General features: G+C 27.7%; 1 protein-coding gene across 1 annotated transcript; it reads right to left on the bottom strand.

The window, feature by feature from the left end:
• Positions 1 to 3,304: 3,304 nt before the first annotated feature.
• LOC118058343 (origin of replication complex subunit 6) lies at positions 3,305 to 5,882 on the bottom strand. The gene is made up of 10 exons (XM_035071057.2): positions 5,684 to 5,882; positions 5,551 to 5,597; positions 5,353 to 5,457; positions 5,171 to 5,251; positions 4,753 to 4,864; positions 4,604 to 4,666; positions 4,406 to 4,493; positions 4,149 to 4,219; positions 3,681 to 3,780; positions 3,305 to 3,576 (listed from the first exon to the last, which is right to left on the bottom strand). The coding sequence occupies exons 1-10, from the start codon at positions 5,801 to 5,803 to the stop codon at positions 3,494 to 3,496; spliced, it is 870 nt and encodes a 289-aa protein (XP_034926948.1). The 5' UTR covers positions 5,804 to 5,882; the 3' UTR covers positions 3,305 to 3,493.
• Between the last annotated feature and the right edge of the window lie 10,264 nt (positions 5,883 to 16,146).

Here is a 16,146-nt window from a genome sequence, read left to right on the forward strand (position 1 = left end):
CTTTTTTATTTTAAAGATCATGAATGTATAACTTTTTTTAATTAGACAATTAAAATAATTTGATTAATCAAGAGGTGATTCATTACTTTAAGTGAAATAAAAAAAATATTATATTTGTTCTTAAATAATATTAATGGTAAAATATTTAACCAATATAGAATGAGATTTGAAAAAAAATTTAAATTTTATTCATATAATCAAAAACTATAGTTTTGAGAATAAAAATAATTTAACAAAACAAACATACTTCATGCTATAATATTCAAGTCATAACATTCTTGATGAAAGGATAATAATTACTCAGAAATTGATCACTTAAAAGTTAAGTTAAACCATTTATAAATTTTCTAATATTTAGAAAGTCATGATAGATTACTAGATATTATATTTAATTTTCAAATATAAATCAATCGATTATTGAATTGATAGTAAATTAAATTATTTAATTTATTAAATCCTATTTTATTTAAGATTATAATTTATATTTGGGCCAACTTATTAAAAAACATAATGGATCACACACATAAAAACATTGGTCAGGAATTAAAATGGGATAATTAATTAAATACGACCTGATTGAGAAAAGGTTTTAGAAATTTAGGGCTAGAATATAATTAATATAAGATATTACAATTCTAGACTTAAAAAAATTAAAGTAGAAACTTGATTGAAAAAATTACTAAAATTATCCTGAAATAATATATGTGATATAATTTAAATGGCAAGTTGATATTCTGTCATTTAGGTTTTCAGGTTTTCTATTAATAGAAAAATGTTATACTTTTTATTTTTTATATATATAATAGAGTATAGAAACACGTGAAACACAAAAATAAAAAGCTAGTATTCAAATGCATATCAATCTCTTTCTTCTAAAAAGATTTGGTAGATTTATCACTGATAATTTATATAAATTACTATTAGAGATCAAACACTTGAATGAACTTGTGGTATACAATAACTTAACCTTGAAGAAAATTATCAATGCCAAAAGAATATATAATTTTTAAGTAATTTTTATATAAATCTTAAACAACTCAAAATCTTTGTAACGAGATCTTTAAGCTCTTAAAATTTATATTTTTTACTACATATATCTCTTTCAGGGAATCCAACAGTAGTATTATAGCCTTTATTTAAACAATTAAAGTTTATTAATTGTATCTTTTAATTGTTATTGACATTAATTGTGAATTAGATTTATGAGCAAAATTTATTTTTCTAAAACAAATATTTTTTTCTTATAAATTAAAAAAAGAACTTGTGTATTGTTCCAGCCAAATCTAGCTGGATTTTTTAATTTGGGCAAAATATGCAGATCTTGTTAGAAATTGAATAAATAAATAAAAACATTTTAAAGGTTGCACAGCTGCAAACATGGTTGGCGTGCTTGGCAATGCTATGTGCACAGCCAGTGGCTGCTGGCATCAAAGAGAGCAGTCATGGGCTGCTGCCCCACTAGGAGTAGAGCTTGGCGCTATTGATAGCAGCCTTGCACGAGGCAGCTGCCTCACGCAAGGGGCCTGGTGTAAGTAGATAATAAGTTATATAAAGTAGTCAAGTAAGACCTGATTTTATAGCCTTCAATGTATTTGATTAATAATAATTATGAGTAGTTTAATAAGTTACCCTGGAATAAAATTTAGATTTATGTATATAAAATCAAAAGACAATAAATTATATTTTTAACATGTACTTAATATATTAATAAAGTATTTATTATCAATTTTTAATTAGATTTTATTTCATGACATAATTGATATATCATACATAATAATTATATATTAACTATATTCCTAGCATGTCATTCTAATTAGATGATTATATATATTTAAATTAATTTCCTCATGTTATTGAAGAGAATTAGATAATCGAAACCTAGATAACCATTACAAGTCTTTATAACTCTTTTATAAGCATCATGGTTATATTATTTACTGCCATTATTTTTTTTTTTGGATTACAAAATAATTTTTTTATTTAAATTTTTATATTTTTAAATTACATAACATTTAAATAATTGAATATAAAATTTTCAAGTTACATTTAATGAAATGTGATAAGAAAAAAAATCTATAACCTTAAAAGAAAAATAGGGAACACATATGCTCTATTTAATATTACAATCAATCAACAACAAAAAACATAATTACATTAATTTTTAAATGTCCATAACCATTCATTATGCATAATATCACATTGATATGCAGAAAATATATATTTTTTATGTTTTAATTCTAATTATTTGTTTTATGCACAATTTTAAAAAATATTTCTAACATTTAAAAATATTATATTCAAATCCAATTTTATAATTTCCCAAACTTAATAAATCTTATTTACCACATGTTTTTATTTCAAAATTTTATAAGAAAATTAATCATATTAAAATTCTGGCCCGTAATAGTGTTGATTTGTGAAAAAAGAAAATACATACTGTTCATTTTCTCAAACTGAAATTTAGCTTTGATACAGCTGAATAACCTAGTTGCGTGGTCTTGATTTTAAGCTGTAACAGTTTCAATCATGGCCCGGCCCGGCGGGTCGACCTCCGGGTCAAAGACTGTGTACAAACTCCATCGAAGGGAAATTTCACCAATCATCGAGCTTAGATTGGTGATGCTTCTGCACAAAATGGCCTATGCGAATCGAATTTTTAAGCAAACCAGAACCCCAGCAATGATTATTCTTTAAATGGACCCTTTGAAGAGTCTCTCCGTTTGTTTTCTTCAATGAAAAATTAACCGGATGAGTACACGCTCGCGCCTTTGCTTAAGGCGTGTTCAAGTCTTGGTGTGCTTCAACTTGGGAAATGTTATACACAAGGAGGTTTTTTAGCTCAATAAGAATTGGGGTTATAGAGTTGTATAGTTCTTCTGAGAAAGTGTTTGATGAATGTATCAAAGAGATGTGATTGTTTGGAATTTGATGATTCGAAGAGAGGGGATGTTGATATTTAGGCTGTGTTTGTTTAGACAAATGAGAAAGTGGAGTGTTGTTTCGTGGATCATGATTTCTTGCCTAGCACAAAGTCTACGGGATAGTGAAGCTTTAGGACTTTTTCATGATATGCTGGATTGGGGATTTAAGCTGAGGCAACCGTAGTTACTGTTCTGCCTATTTGTGCTCAGATGTTGGGAAATGGATTCATTCTTATGAAGATAATGTTTTTTAAGTAAATACTAATTGTTTTTTTTTATTATATAGTTTTTTTGGGTTGACCCGGGTTAACCCGAGTCAACCCATCTGACCCGTGACCCGATCACTTGAAATGACCGGGTCGGGTTTCAAAACTATGGTTTCAATACGACTGCTATGCCCTTTCGAGCAAAATTTTTTTTTTTTTTTTTTGTATAAATAAATAACCTTGTCTCTCTGTTCACATTTCATGTAGCGAGGCGACGGGAACATAAATAAACAAAATAATGTCTTGTTTCTTCCATGTACAACTTCCATCAAAATTGAACCAAAAGATTTCAGGGCAAGTCTTTTATTATGATAATGCCTCCAACTCTGTCTTCTCTGGAGCTCCTTTCAAAAAGTCAAGGGATGTTTGCACAGTCTGCTTGCAATGACCTGAAAAGGGAATTTCAGTTACATTTTCGTCACCTGTCACCTGTCACCTGATCTGTGCAATATGCTTGCAGAAAAATAAATCAAAATAGAAATGTCCGCACAACCTTTTGCCTTGTTCTTTTTATTGGATGATAAGACAGAGGATTTCCACTGCTCATAAGAAGCAGCATTCCCCATTCTTCTGTGCTTCTTGTGACTAGAAACCTGAGAAATTTCATGCCAATTGCGTATAAAGGTAAGTGAACTTTCAAATTATTCTGGTCAAAAGATGTACTCCCCAAAGTATATTCAAACTAGTTTCTCCAGAAATAAAATAAACTGTATTAGCTGAATTAGTCAAGCATGCAGAGGCTGCTCAACCACCTTTTACAAATTGAGATATAGGTTAAAGGCTCATTACAAATCTTAATTGGAAGGAATTTGAAGGTTTGAAAAAGGTGTTAAACAAAATTCCTTGCGATTGTATGGTCTTAGAAACTAATTTGGTGGGCATGGACGGAGTCAAACTCAGTTGGATCTTTCTCAACCATATTGTCTAAAAATGAATTAAACATAAAGGGCTGCAGTGATACCTCTGTTCCATCATCAGATGAAAAATTACCATCCTCAATTTTTCTTTTCTCAGGAAGCACATCCAGAAGTTCTGCATGCAATCAATGAAAAGATATGGATAAAACTTATCACATTAAATTAAGTAAAGATTCCACTGTTCTATTTTGAATACTATTATTCAAGTATTATGCCCATTCTAATGACAACCCAGCAACAGTTATGGCAACAAAAAGAAGTATAAATTGTGACTGAAGTGTACAAATCAATCAGCTAGTACCTCGGTTCCCCTTCACCTCCCTAGGATCTTTCTTTTCCTTTGAGATCCCAAAAACATCAAAGCAGAGATCCTTCATGGACGCAAATACCTACACGTTAAACTAATACAAGTAAATCAAAACTGAAAGAAAAGTAAAAACAAGAAAGCACAGTTTTCACCACCAAAGAAATGCGCTCGGATGGAAATTAGGACTCTTACAGAATTGAATTCAGATTCCGATGTGCCACTAACTTCAATCAACTTAAGCTTGTCTACTTTGAGCTATCAAGTTAGAATCATCGACTCATCAGTAAATTGACATGAACAGCGTAGTTATCGAAACGCAAGAAAATAAATTGTATGCTTACCTTGTGTTTTTTCGCACACATGTAGAATGCAACTGCGGTGAACACGGGTCTAGTGAAGTCAGCATTTGCTCGCCTTGAAGCAGGCAATGATGCAATAAACCGGTCCTTATACCTAAACAATCAACAACTCTAAATCAGATCAGACATCAACAAATCCATTTGTGAGTCAAGGTAGCGCAATAATGTCATTATTAACAAAAACTATTTTAGTATCAACGAACAAAAATCGAAGACCATGATAACCAATCACATAAAGCATTTCCAAAGATAAATTGAAGATTCCCTTCTGAATTTGCTTGCCAGTCATTTTTTCAAACACCTAGCGAGCACCAAACTACAAAGTAAAATCCTACATGGACTCCATTTAGTTGATGAGTAAAGTGTAGTGAAAAATACAGAAAATGAAAAGGGAACTTACAGTGATAAACCTTTTTTGACGAAAGGAATGAGCCTAATACAACCAAATTGAATCCCCAATTCTCTAATATCCAGCTTCGTCCTACACCACCCAACAACAACCAACCAAAAACCAACAGTTCCATTAATACTACAACAGTACGTTTCACATCAAATCATCAGCATTAAGATAAAATTACTCACTTGACACCGAGAGTGTTTTGCAACGAATTGAAGGATCTATTGTAGGCCTTCTCAGACATTCCACTCAATCTGATAGCAGCTTGTCTATCAAAAATCACTTGAAAACTATATACATATATATAAACCATATAACCCATTAGAAATTATTTTATAAGTTTTCGTTTCAAAAAGGAAAAAGAAAAGGAAAGGGGGGGGAACCTGGTTGCGGCGATTTCTAAGCAGATAATAGCCTTACAAACCTCTCCCTACAAAAAAATATATATATATTAGCCATTTGGGATGTTTTTTTAAAAAGAAATTATATGAGAAACAAAGGCATAATAATACTTACGACTCCAATGACAGAGGAATCGAACTGAACATCGCAAAGACGACGGAGCTCCGCTGCTTTTCGAATGATATGCTTGGTTTCCCAGAGACCAAGTTTCTTTGCAATTTCGGACAGATCCATCTATTTGCTTTGAGCGAGGAAAAATGGGTTCTTTTCTTTTCTTTTCTTTTCTTTTCTTTGGCATTGGCGTAGTGATATAAGCGGGGGGGGGGAGCGGGGGCTGAAACCCACCATTTTGGCGGCAACAATTTTATTCTCCTTTTTGAACGCTCTTTCCGCTGAAACTTCCCGCCAATGTTTTTGGCACCGAAATTAAGTTGAGTCGGGCAGTGCCCTTTTTTATGTATCCGTATTTGATTTTTTACCCTTTTAATCATAGTTATTAAATCTAGACGATCCGAAACTTAATAACTAAAGTGATCTGAGTTTGTAAAAAAATCAGCTGATACCAAACCCGATCAACCCAGTAGGTCGATCCATAACCCGAGTGAGACCCGATTTTTATTTTTCAAATGTAGTTTTTCTCCTATACCTTTTTTATATATTTTTTAGTTGGTTACTAACACTTTTTAAAATTCACTATATAAATATTAGAAAAGTATTTTATTTTTTTAATATTGAATTTGAAACCCTTTAGTATATATACTCCATGTTTTCAAGAAAAAAACTATTTTTTCAATGTGAAATTTGAAACCCTTTCATATATATACTCTATATTCATAAGAAAAAAGTTATGTTTTTTCAATGTGAAATTTGAAACTCTTGAGTATATATATTCTATGTTGTTCCCAAGAAAAAAATTATTTTTAAAATGTGGAATTTGAAACTCTTTTGTATACATACTCTAATGTGGGATAAAAAAACTTTTTGGTTTAAAAACTTCAATTTAAAAGGATAACATAATATCTTTTCAATGTAAGATTTGATGCCCTTTAATATATATACTCTATGTTTATGACACGACCAAGAGATCGATGTCTTCTCCCAAGTGTAAGAGTGTCGAAATAATAAATAACCCGGCAAAACCGGGATCGAACCACAAGAAGGTTAACTATATAAATTATAAATAATAATAATAATAAGTTAAAGAGGACTTTGAAATGTAAGATTAATGTGAGGATTCAACAATGATAAAAAAAATATCAAGGTTAGAGGATCCACTAATAGTATTAGAAATAAGTATAATATAAACTCTTTTTAATAATCAACTAGAAACCATACACAAAGGAGGTTTCAATTGAAGATTTATCATTAATAGTTCATTATAAATTTCTAACATGATCATATTAATTATCTTATTTTAGTAACATCATATTTTTAAATATTATCAGGAATTCATGATGCTAACTTATGTTAACAACAAATCAAGTTCCTTTCATAGCACATGTGTAGGTTATACCATACGGTTAGCTATGAAAGTGCAAGGCATTTGTTGTACCAAGTGTTATGGAACACAAATCTAGATTAACCATTTAACAAGCAAGGTATTAAGAATTAGTAAGATAAAAATATAAGACATGTTAATAACAAACTTTCTTGAATATAAACATTGAAGTCCATGTTGAGTTTATATTATACCTATTCTACCACCATTGTGAAATCTTTTCACCTTGACATAATAAACTTAGCTAAACATAATGAAGAAGAAAAACATAAATAAACAATATAAGAACATAAGTATAGTAAAGAAAATGAAAAGCATAAACAAGAGATTAAGAAAAATATAACATGAAATAAAACTTAAACATTACAAAAATATAAAGAAAGAAATAAAGAGTATGATCTTGATTTGAACAACCAATATGCATAAATGCATGGCAAATGCCTCATTTTATATGCCAAAATTTGGAACTATTAATTTGATGACTAATTGTTGAGTGGGTGACCACATCTTGACTTGGTGACAATCCTTATCTTTTTGTCTGAACAAAACGTCATTGATAACATCCGAATTTAAACCACATGTACTCATGAAAGTTTTAGGAAATTATTCCATCTTTTCAAGAAAAAAAAATTGAGGTCATTTGGACTTCTAGAACTCGAGATATGGGCTAAACATTGAACAGTGTCTGGCCTGCAGGACAAATTCAGACTTCTCCGTTGTTGCTATAATTTGGATTTGAAAACAATATTTTTAAATCTTAAACTCCATATGAAAATTTTAGGCCTGCGTCTAATCTTTTCATCCATATAAACCAGACCTAAATCCAAGATCTACAGCTCCAGATACGACCCAATTACCGAATAGTATTCCAGTTTGGACTGAACCAACATCTCTTTTCTAAGTTTAGCCTCTCTCTGTCCTTTCAATTTTAGTACTTAAACTCATCAATCAATCCTTTTATTTATGTGATAGGTCTGCATTTAAGATGAACATTTATTATAAATTAAAGATATCTTTTATTATTAGGCATGTTATTATAAAACATGCTTTTAGTTAAAGAGTTATTGATACTTTCAAGTGAAAAATGATGATATAAAACCTTGATAAAAATACACTTTTAAATATTAATTAGTTCACGGGAAAAAAATTATATTTTTTCAATGTGGGATTTGAAACCCATTAGTATATATACTCTCATGTTCTAAATAAAAATTATTTTTTCAATGTGGAATTTGAAGTTATTTCGTATATATACTCTATGTTCACAAGAAAAAAGTTATGTTTTTTCAATGTGGGATAAAAAAACTTTTTTGGTTTAAATACTTCAACTTAAAAGTATAACATAGTATCTTTTTAATGTGGGATAAAAAACTTTTAAAAATATTCTTTTAAACTTCATTATTTACAACATGTATAGCCCATATTCACATGGATTTTTTTTCTTAATTTTTTCATATGAAATATTAAAATTTTAAATATATTTTTTAAAAAATTTCTAGATTAACCCATGAAACTGGGGACCCGGCTCCTTGGTCAGGTCAACTCCTGAGTTGAGTTTGAGAACTATGGTTTTATTAATTAATTGCACCTACTTTAAATGGGTCAAATGAAATAGTGATCGGAGATGCAATAGTTTTTATTTTGGATGTGTTAATGCATTTTATGTTAGAAAAATATTAAATTAATAATTTTTAGTTTTTTATTGGTTTTAATTTGTTAATTTCAAAAATAAAAATAAATTTAAAATAAATTATTTTAATGTATTTAAAAAATATATATTTTACACCACAATACCAAACATGCATAAAAATCATTATCCTTCCATGGTACATCCACAACATACTTGATTGTAATTTTTTTTAGCCCCTCTCTTAAAATGCATAAATAACATGATAAATTTGCATAAAATATCTCCACTCATATTCAAAATATTAATACCCGATGCTATTTAGTATATTACTAGTTACATGACCCACGCGATGCCGCGGGTTAATTTATTTTTGCTTAAAAAATATATAAAAAAACTAAGGTCTAAAAGTGTTACATCTTTATGCAAAGTTATACCCAAGAGTCTTGGATTTGGCTGCAACACCTAACCCAAGAGTAATATTTATAATATTAATAATAACATTAAACTTGCATGACCCAAATTTAAGTGGGTCTGACTACAATACCAGACCCAATAGCCTTGGATGTGGGTTTGTGCAAGGTTGTATCATAAAAGTATGATAATCAAATAGATTAATTAAAAATAAAAAAAAAAAAAAAAAACCCAACAAGAAGAAAAAAACTAACGAAGAAAAAGAATTTTTTTTTGAATTAACTGGGTTAACCCTTGAAACTAGGTTAACCCGTCAAACCTTGGATTCGTGTCGTGAAAGTTTGATAACTAAATAGGAAAACAAATTGATGAGTTACCATAATTAATTGGGCTAACCTGTGAAACTAGATTAATCCATCAAACTCGGGATTCGTGTCATGAAAGTTTGATAGCTAAATATAAAAAGATTTAACATTAACAAACTAAATTAAACGAAAAAAAATTAACTAAAAATGAAAAAAAAACAAAAACAAACAAAAAGTATCAACCTTTTCATTGTGGACTGCACTGTGCAGTCCACAATCAAAGGCATAAAAGGGAAAAAAAAAGCAAAAAGAAAAAAAAAAAAAAAAACTAAAGGCATCAAACGATAAGTAAATAGAAAAATTTTTTAATATTAATGAACTAAATTAAATAAAAAAATATTAATTAAAAAGAAAAAAAACCTACAAGAAGAAAAAAACTAATGAAGAAAGAGATAAAAAAATCTAAATTAACTATGAATCAACTGGGTTAACCCATCAAATCTGGGATTAGTGTTATAAAAATCTGATAATTAAATAAAAAAAATTTAATATTAAAAAAGTAAATAAAAAAATAATTAAAAAAAAAACAAAGAAAAAAGCTAAAAAAAAAAAAACTAAAGGCATCAACTTTTTCATTGTAGATTGCACTGTGCGGTCTACAGTAAAAGACTTAAAAAGAAAAAAAAAACAAAGGCACACGCCACGAGTAAATTTTTTTTTTTCTTGCATAAAAAATATAAAAAAAGGCTAAGATCTAAGAGTGTTAGGTTTTTCTACAAAGATATACCCAAAAGCCTTGAGTCTAGCTGCAATGCTTGACCCAAGAGTAATATTTATAATATTAATAATAATATTAAACTTACATGACATAAGTTTAAGTGAGTCTGACTGCAACATCAGACCAATAGCCTTGGATGTGAGTCTGACTACAAAGTCGTTTCATAAAAGTGTGATAGTTAAACATATTAACTAAAAAGAAAAAAAAAACCAATAGAAAGAAAAAAACTAATGAAGAAAAAAAAATTAAATTAACTGGGTTAACCTTTCAAATCAAGTTAACTCGTCAAACTTGGGATTCGCGTCATGAAAGTTTGATAACTGTATAGAAAACAAATTTGACGGGTTAACCCATGAAACCAGGTTAACCCGTCAAACTCGAGATATGTCATGGAAGTCTGATAACTAAATAAAAAAAAATTTAAAATTAACAAACTAAACTAAACCAAAAAAATTAATTAAAAAGAAAAAAAATCCGGGTTAACTCATCAAACCAGGCTAACCCGTTAAACTCGGGATCTGTGCCATGAAAGTTTGATAACTAAATAAAAAAAAATTGACATTAACAAACTAAATTAAATAGAAAAATTATTAAAAGAAAAAAAAAACAAAAAACAATTGACGGGTTAACCCGTGAAACCTGGAATATGTGTCATGAAAGTCTAATAACTAAATAGAAAGAAATTTAACATTAACAAACTAAAGTAAACGAAAAAAATTAATTCAAAAAAAAAAAGCAAAAAAAAAATTCGGATTAACTCCTTAAACGTGTTAACCTGTTAAACTCGGAATCCTTGTCATGAAAATCTGATAACTAAATAAAAAAAATTAACATTAATAAACAGAAAAAAAAAAAAACAAAGAAAGAAGCAAAAACAAAAAACCCTAAAGGCATTGGGTGGCAAAAAAAAAAGAAGAAGTCTTGGAGGTGTTGGTATTTTGATATTTTTCACCGACTTGTTGGCTGCTATAAGATTGTTGGGGTTGTGTAAGTTTTTTTTTTTTAAATTTTTGTATAATATAATTATATTTTTACCTTTAAAATCAATAAAATTTAGAGTTGTTAACCAATAGTTTTTTTTTTTTCTTTTATGATCTTATAGTTTTGCATTAATTTTTTTTAATATTGGTTTTGTGATTATATTTGATTTATTTTTTATGGGTTTATCATAGTTTCATTACCTAAATCATGAGTTTTGCATGTCTTTTATGGATGGAAGTTTTTTGAAAATTATTTTGTTTATGTTTGATTTTTTAAGATATTATTCTAATTCATCTATATATTTTTTATATACAAATGAACTTTATTTATTAAAATAAAAAATATTTATTTTTAAATAATATTTTTTTATATATCTTGCCTTGCGTAATATTATTTTAGAGTGTGAGTTTATTCAATCAATTCTATTTGTGTTTCTATTTTTATTATTTTTTATTGATTTAAATAAACAAATTTAATAAAAACAATCTGGTAAATATCTCATTTTATGTGATTGAATATCTTGATTTATATTCATTTCTTGATTTTTTTTTAAAATTTTCTTTTAGTTATTATTAATTATTTTTTTGTTTATTTACATAGATAGTTATTAATTTAGTTAAATGCTTGCATAACCTGCATTCTTGGTAATTTTTTTGAAAAAAAAACATTTACAATCCATGGTGGAGTGCGGGTTAATTAGCTACTGTATATATAGTGTTGAATTATATGTTTATTATTTATTAAATGGCTTATATCATATATTTTAAAAAGAATACATCAAAAACTTAATTTATTACATCATTGACCACTAGGTACTTAATCGTTATTTGTTTTGCCACCATCCCCATTAGAAACAACGTGCTAGATCGGATTTTAGTTTGCCACTTGTTAGAGAAGCTCTTGGAGCCAAAGCCACCACGTAGGAAAAGAATTGTCACTAACCACTTTTGACCTTGATTGAAGAGGAGATTGAAGCCGTACATGACATGACATGACATGAGCAAACACATGGATTTCGCTCTCTTTTGCAACACGAGGATCTGTAAAGATGAGGCTTCGATTCTGAAAACTGATGGAAACTACTATCCACATTAATATTTGCGGAAAGGTCATGAGGTTATACTTTTTTTTTTTTTTTTAAGTTCAAATATTAGTAAAAAAAAAAAAAAATCTAAATTCGTTCTATAGCTCAAACATTAATTGTTCAGTGTTAAGTTTATATTTAGAATTATAAAGGCCCAAACAAGCTTTTTTTTTTTTTTTGTTGAAAATATACATAGATATATACATTTTTTATCAAATTAGTTATTCAAATTATAATATTATCAATGGTGTTTTATTCAGCCATCAAATAAATAGTTAGTCATAATATTAATAGTTTTAAATTTTAACCTAAAAAAAAATAATACAAAATTATCACTTAGATTATTAATTTGAGGTTTTGAAAAAAGTTTATATCTTGATCAATTGAAATGACTTTGAAAAATCAAAGGTACACAAAGGAAGGGGCAAATTTTACAATTTTTTCTTGACAGTCTTTTTAAGGGTTTTTTTAGGGATAAAATTACAATTTTACCCCAACAACTTATATCTAACTAATTTTTGGTATATTTGGGGATGCATATATGATTTTAGCCCTCCATATATAAAATAATGATTTTATATTAAAATTAAAATTAAAATTTTAAATTAAATTAATTATAGAATTAATTTTCCTAATTAAGTTAGAATTGAATTAAAAGGTTTAATTAAAAGTTTTTTTTTGTTTTATGATATGCTAATGGGATTAGGATTTATTTAATTAGATAATATTTAGAAAAATGTTTTTTTTAAATAATGAGAGGTTTTTTTAATCCTAAAAATTTAATTAATCCTAAAATAATTTAGTATATTAATAAGAATTTTAATGTGATTAATTTTCTTATTAAGTTTTGAAAAATATTTTTCTTGAAATTTTGTTGAATAAAATTTGTTTTGTTTGGAAAATTATCAAATTAGATTTGATTGAATATTTCTAAGTGTTAGAAATATTATTTTATAGTAGCACATTTAGCCATAAAAAGAATAAATTGGATTTAAGTCTTATTGTATAAATATTTATGTCTTTTGGTTTTACTCATAACATATTATTTTCTATTTTGATATTTATTATATTTGTTTAAGAGTGTTTTAGGTTTTTCAATGGTTGTTATTTTAGGCGATATCTTTTATATTGTACCTTTCTGACTTTAAATATTAAGGACAATATCTCATTTTGATGTGTGTTGATGGGGGGAAGTTGAAATAGTTTTTTTTTAAAATTTTTTTTTATGTTATTAAAAGCATTTGACATGGTTGTTACTATTAGGATGACAAAGTAAGGAGGAACTCTATTCTTGAGATGTAACATCATAAATATTTTACAATGGTTATTTGAAAAATTCATAAACAAGGTTTTATCATATGTTTCTTTTTGAATTATTCAAGTTTACAAATTCTCATATTGTTATCACTTAATTTTATCATATCTAATAATGTGTAGATAAGTTTGGTTTTGCATCCTTTTTAACCTAAACAATTAAGTTCGAAAGGGTATCATAACACCTAATACCTGAAGCCAACTAACTAGGAAGTTATTGGCCCAAAGTTTGTTATATGGATTGAGGAGAAATCTTAAGGGAATTAAACATTGTACTATCTACATTTAAGTATCTGCAACCAAAGTTATTAAGTTTGCAAATGTGTCTCAACACCTAATGCCCTAAGACCAATTGGTTTGAGAGTCATTAGCCTAAAGCTCACTATATGGGTTAAGGATACGTTGTTGTTGTTGTTTTTTCTTTCTTTTTAAGTTATCTCATTAATATATACCCCAACACAAAGAAGTTAACCTTAAAAAAAAAATATTAGAACAATTTTTTTTTATTCCAAGTTAAGCCTTAAAACTATGTTTTGATATATTGAGCGTAAAAAAAAGGTTTAGTAATAACTTGATTAAGAGGTATGTGACACAAATATAAATCTAATGAGAGTTTGTTTATTTAATTGAATAGAAAAAGTAAAATGATCAATGCCTTGATTTTGAATTCTATAAATTGTTTTTCTATTTTGACATTTTAATTACTAGGAATTAGTAATATGCTGGTTGGGGAGTGTGATAGATACTTAAAATTTCATTTTATTAATGTTTTATATCATCATATTACACTTAATGTATCATTAAGTTTCCTAACTTAAGCATGTTTTAATTTATAATTTCAAGTTTAATAATAAAAGATATTTTTAATTTACAGTAAATGCTTGGTTTTAAATGTAGATTTTTAAAATAAACATATTTTATAATTCAGAAGATTGATTAATGTGTTTAATTATTGAAATTAGGGGTTTAGGTGAAAAGACAAAGAAAAGACCAGGTTTAGAGAAGAAATCCTAGTTCGGCTAGGTCTTTTCAAATAGGAACACCATTCAGTTTTTAGGTTATAACTGGAGCTATCGACCTCGGATTGAGATGTGTTTTAGCTTGATGAAATTTTTATACATATGCATAAAAATATTCATGAAGAGCCCAAGACTTAATATTCCTCTTTTAAGTTCAAAGTTTAGCAAAAAAAAAAAAAGAAGTATGAATTTGTCTTATAACCTAGATATTGTTCGGTGTTCAACTCATATTTGAAGTTATAAAGGACCAAATAAGCCCTTTTTTTGGGTTGAAAATATGAGACAAATGTATATAACTTTTATGAAAACCATTTGTTCAGATCATGATGTCATTAATGATGTTTTATCCAGCCACCATATTAATAATTCTAAATTTTAGCCTGTAAAAAGAGATGCAGAACTATCATTTAGATTGCTAATTTGAGGTTTTAAAAAAAGTTTGCAACTTGACCCAACATGAACCTTGCCTTGAAGAACCAAAGTTATATATAATTGATCACCCTCACCTTACGTCTATAATAAGATATGAACAAGAAGTATAAATTACAATAAAGTTGATCAATTCTTTAAAGAGTTTGCAAGTTCAATCAAGAACTTAGTATGTGAATCACTCAACCACAATAAAAGAAATGAGCACACAATATATGATAAATTGTAGATAAATTCATCAACTGAATAAAAATCCTTACATAAAAGTATTTATATGTAAACCTAAAACTAATAAGTTAGACATGCACCCAATTTAAATAAAACTCAAACTAATTAAAATAATAAAATTAAATAAAAAAGAAATCTAATATTATTTTTCACCCTTTTGTCGTAAATGATAGTGAAAATATCCAAGAGAAATAATTGTTGAAGAATCATTACTAAACAAAAGCATGCTTTGTAAAATAAGAATTAATTTCTGACCAATTAATTATTTTTATTTGATATGAAATACTTGTAAAATAAGTAACCTAAAAGCTACCACATAAGTTTCTAATAATATTAATGACTCTTTATAGTGAACGAAATCCATAACTCTTAAAAAAATAATGTCTTTTCTATTTTTGCACTTTACCGGTAGATTCTAGGCCCAACTTTAAACAAGTAATTTCATAATACGATACATTATTGGAAATGTATAAATATCTAGTTTCTGATTCAATTGCAATCGCATCTAAACTTATTCTGAAGATTCATTTATGACCCAAAAGCAGACAAATGTCTAGATTGGTATATTTGAATCTTTTTAACCCCGGCCTCTTGACTTAGCCCATTAAACTCCTCTTGGATTCATTTTGTTTTATCACTTAAAATAGATCCAATGAACACTCCTAATGTTAACTTTGATGTCGTAACCAAGTTGCATTAAGGAGAAATTTGCCATACATTTAGACATATTGGTTTTCAAATCATGATTCATTGTTTTGCTTTCTTTATTTGTATTTTTATAATATTTAAGTTTTATTTCATGTTATATTTATGTTTTTGCTCTTAATTATATTCAGTTAAGTTTATCTTTGACAAGGTGAAATGGTATACTAATGGTGTAAGAATAACTATAGTACAGAT

Source organism: Populus alba, chromosome 11 (assembly GCF_005239225.2).
Source record: "Populus alba chromosome 11, ASM523922v2, whole genome shotgun sequence".
Taxonomy (NCBI): Eukaryota; Viridiplantae; Streptophyta; class Magnoliopsida; order Malpighiales; family Salicaceae; genus Populus; species Populus alba.

What these genes read in the sequence shown, in the direction of transcription:
- LOC118058343 (XM_035071057.2), bottom strand. Translation starts at nt 5,803, where the DNA reads ATGGATCTGTCCGAAATTGCAAAGAAACTTGGTCTCTGGGAAACCAAG. An exon ending in CGGAATCTGAATTCAATTCT is followed by an intron (nt 4,494 to 4,603) that starts GTAAGAGTCCTA and finishes TTTAACGTGTAG; the next exon opens with GTATTTGCGTCCATGAAGGA. An exon ending in CATCTGATGATGGAACAGAG is followed by an intron (nt 3,781 to 4,148) that starts GTATCACTGCAG and finishes GAAATTTCTCAG; the next exon opens with GTTTCTAGTCACAAGAAGCA.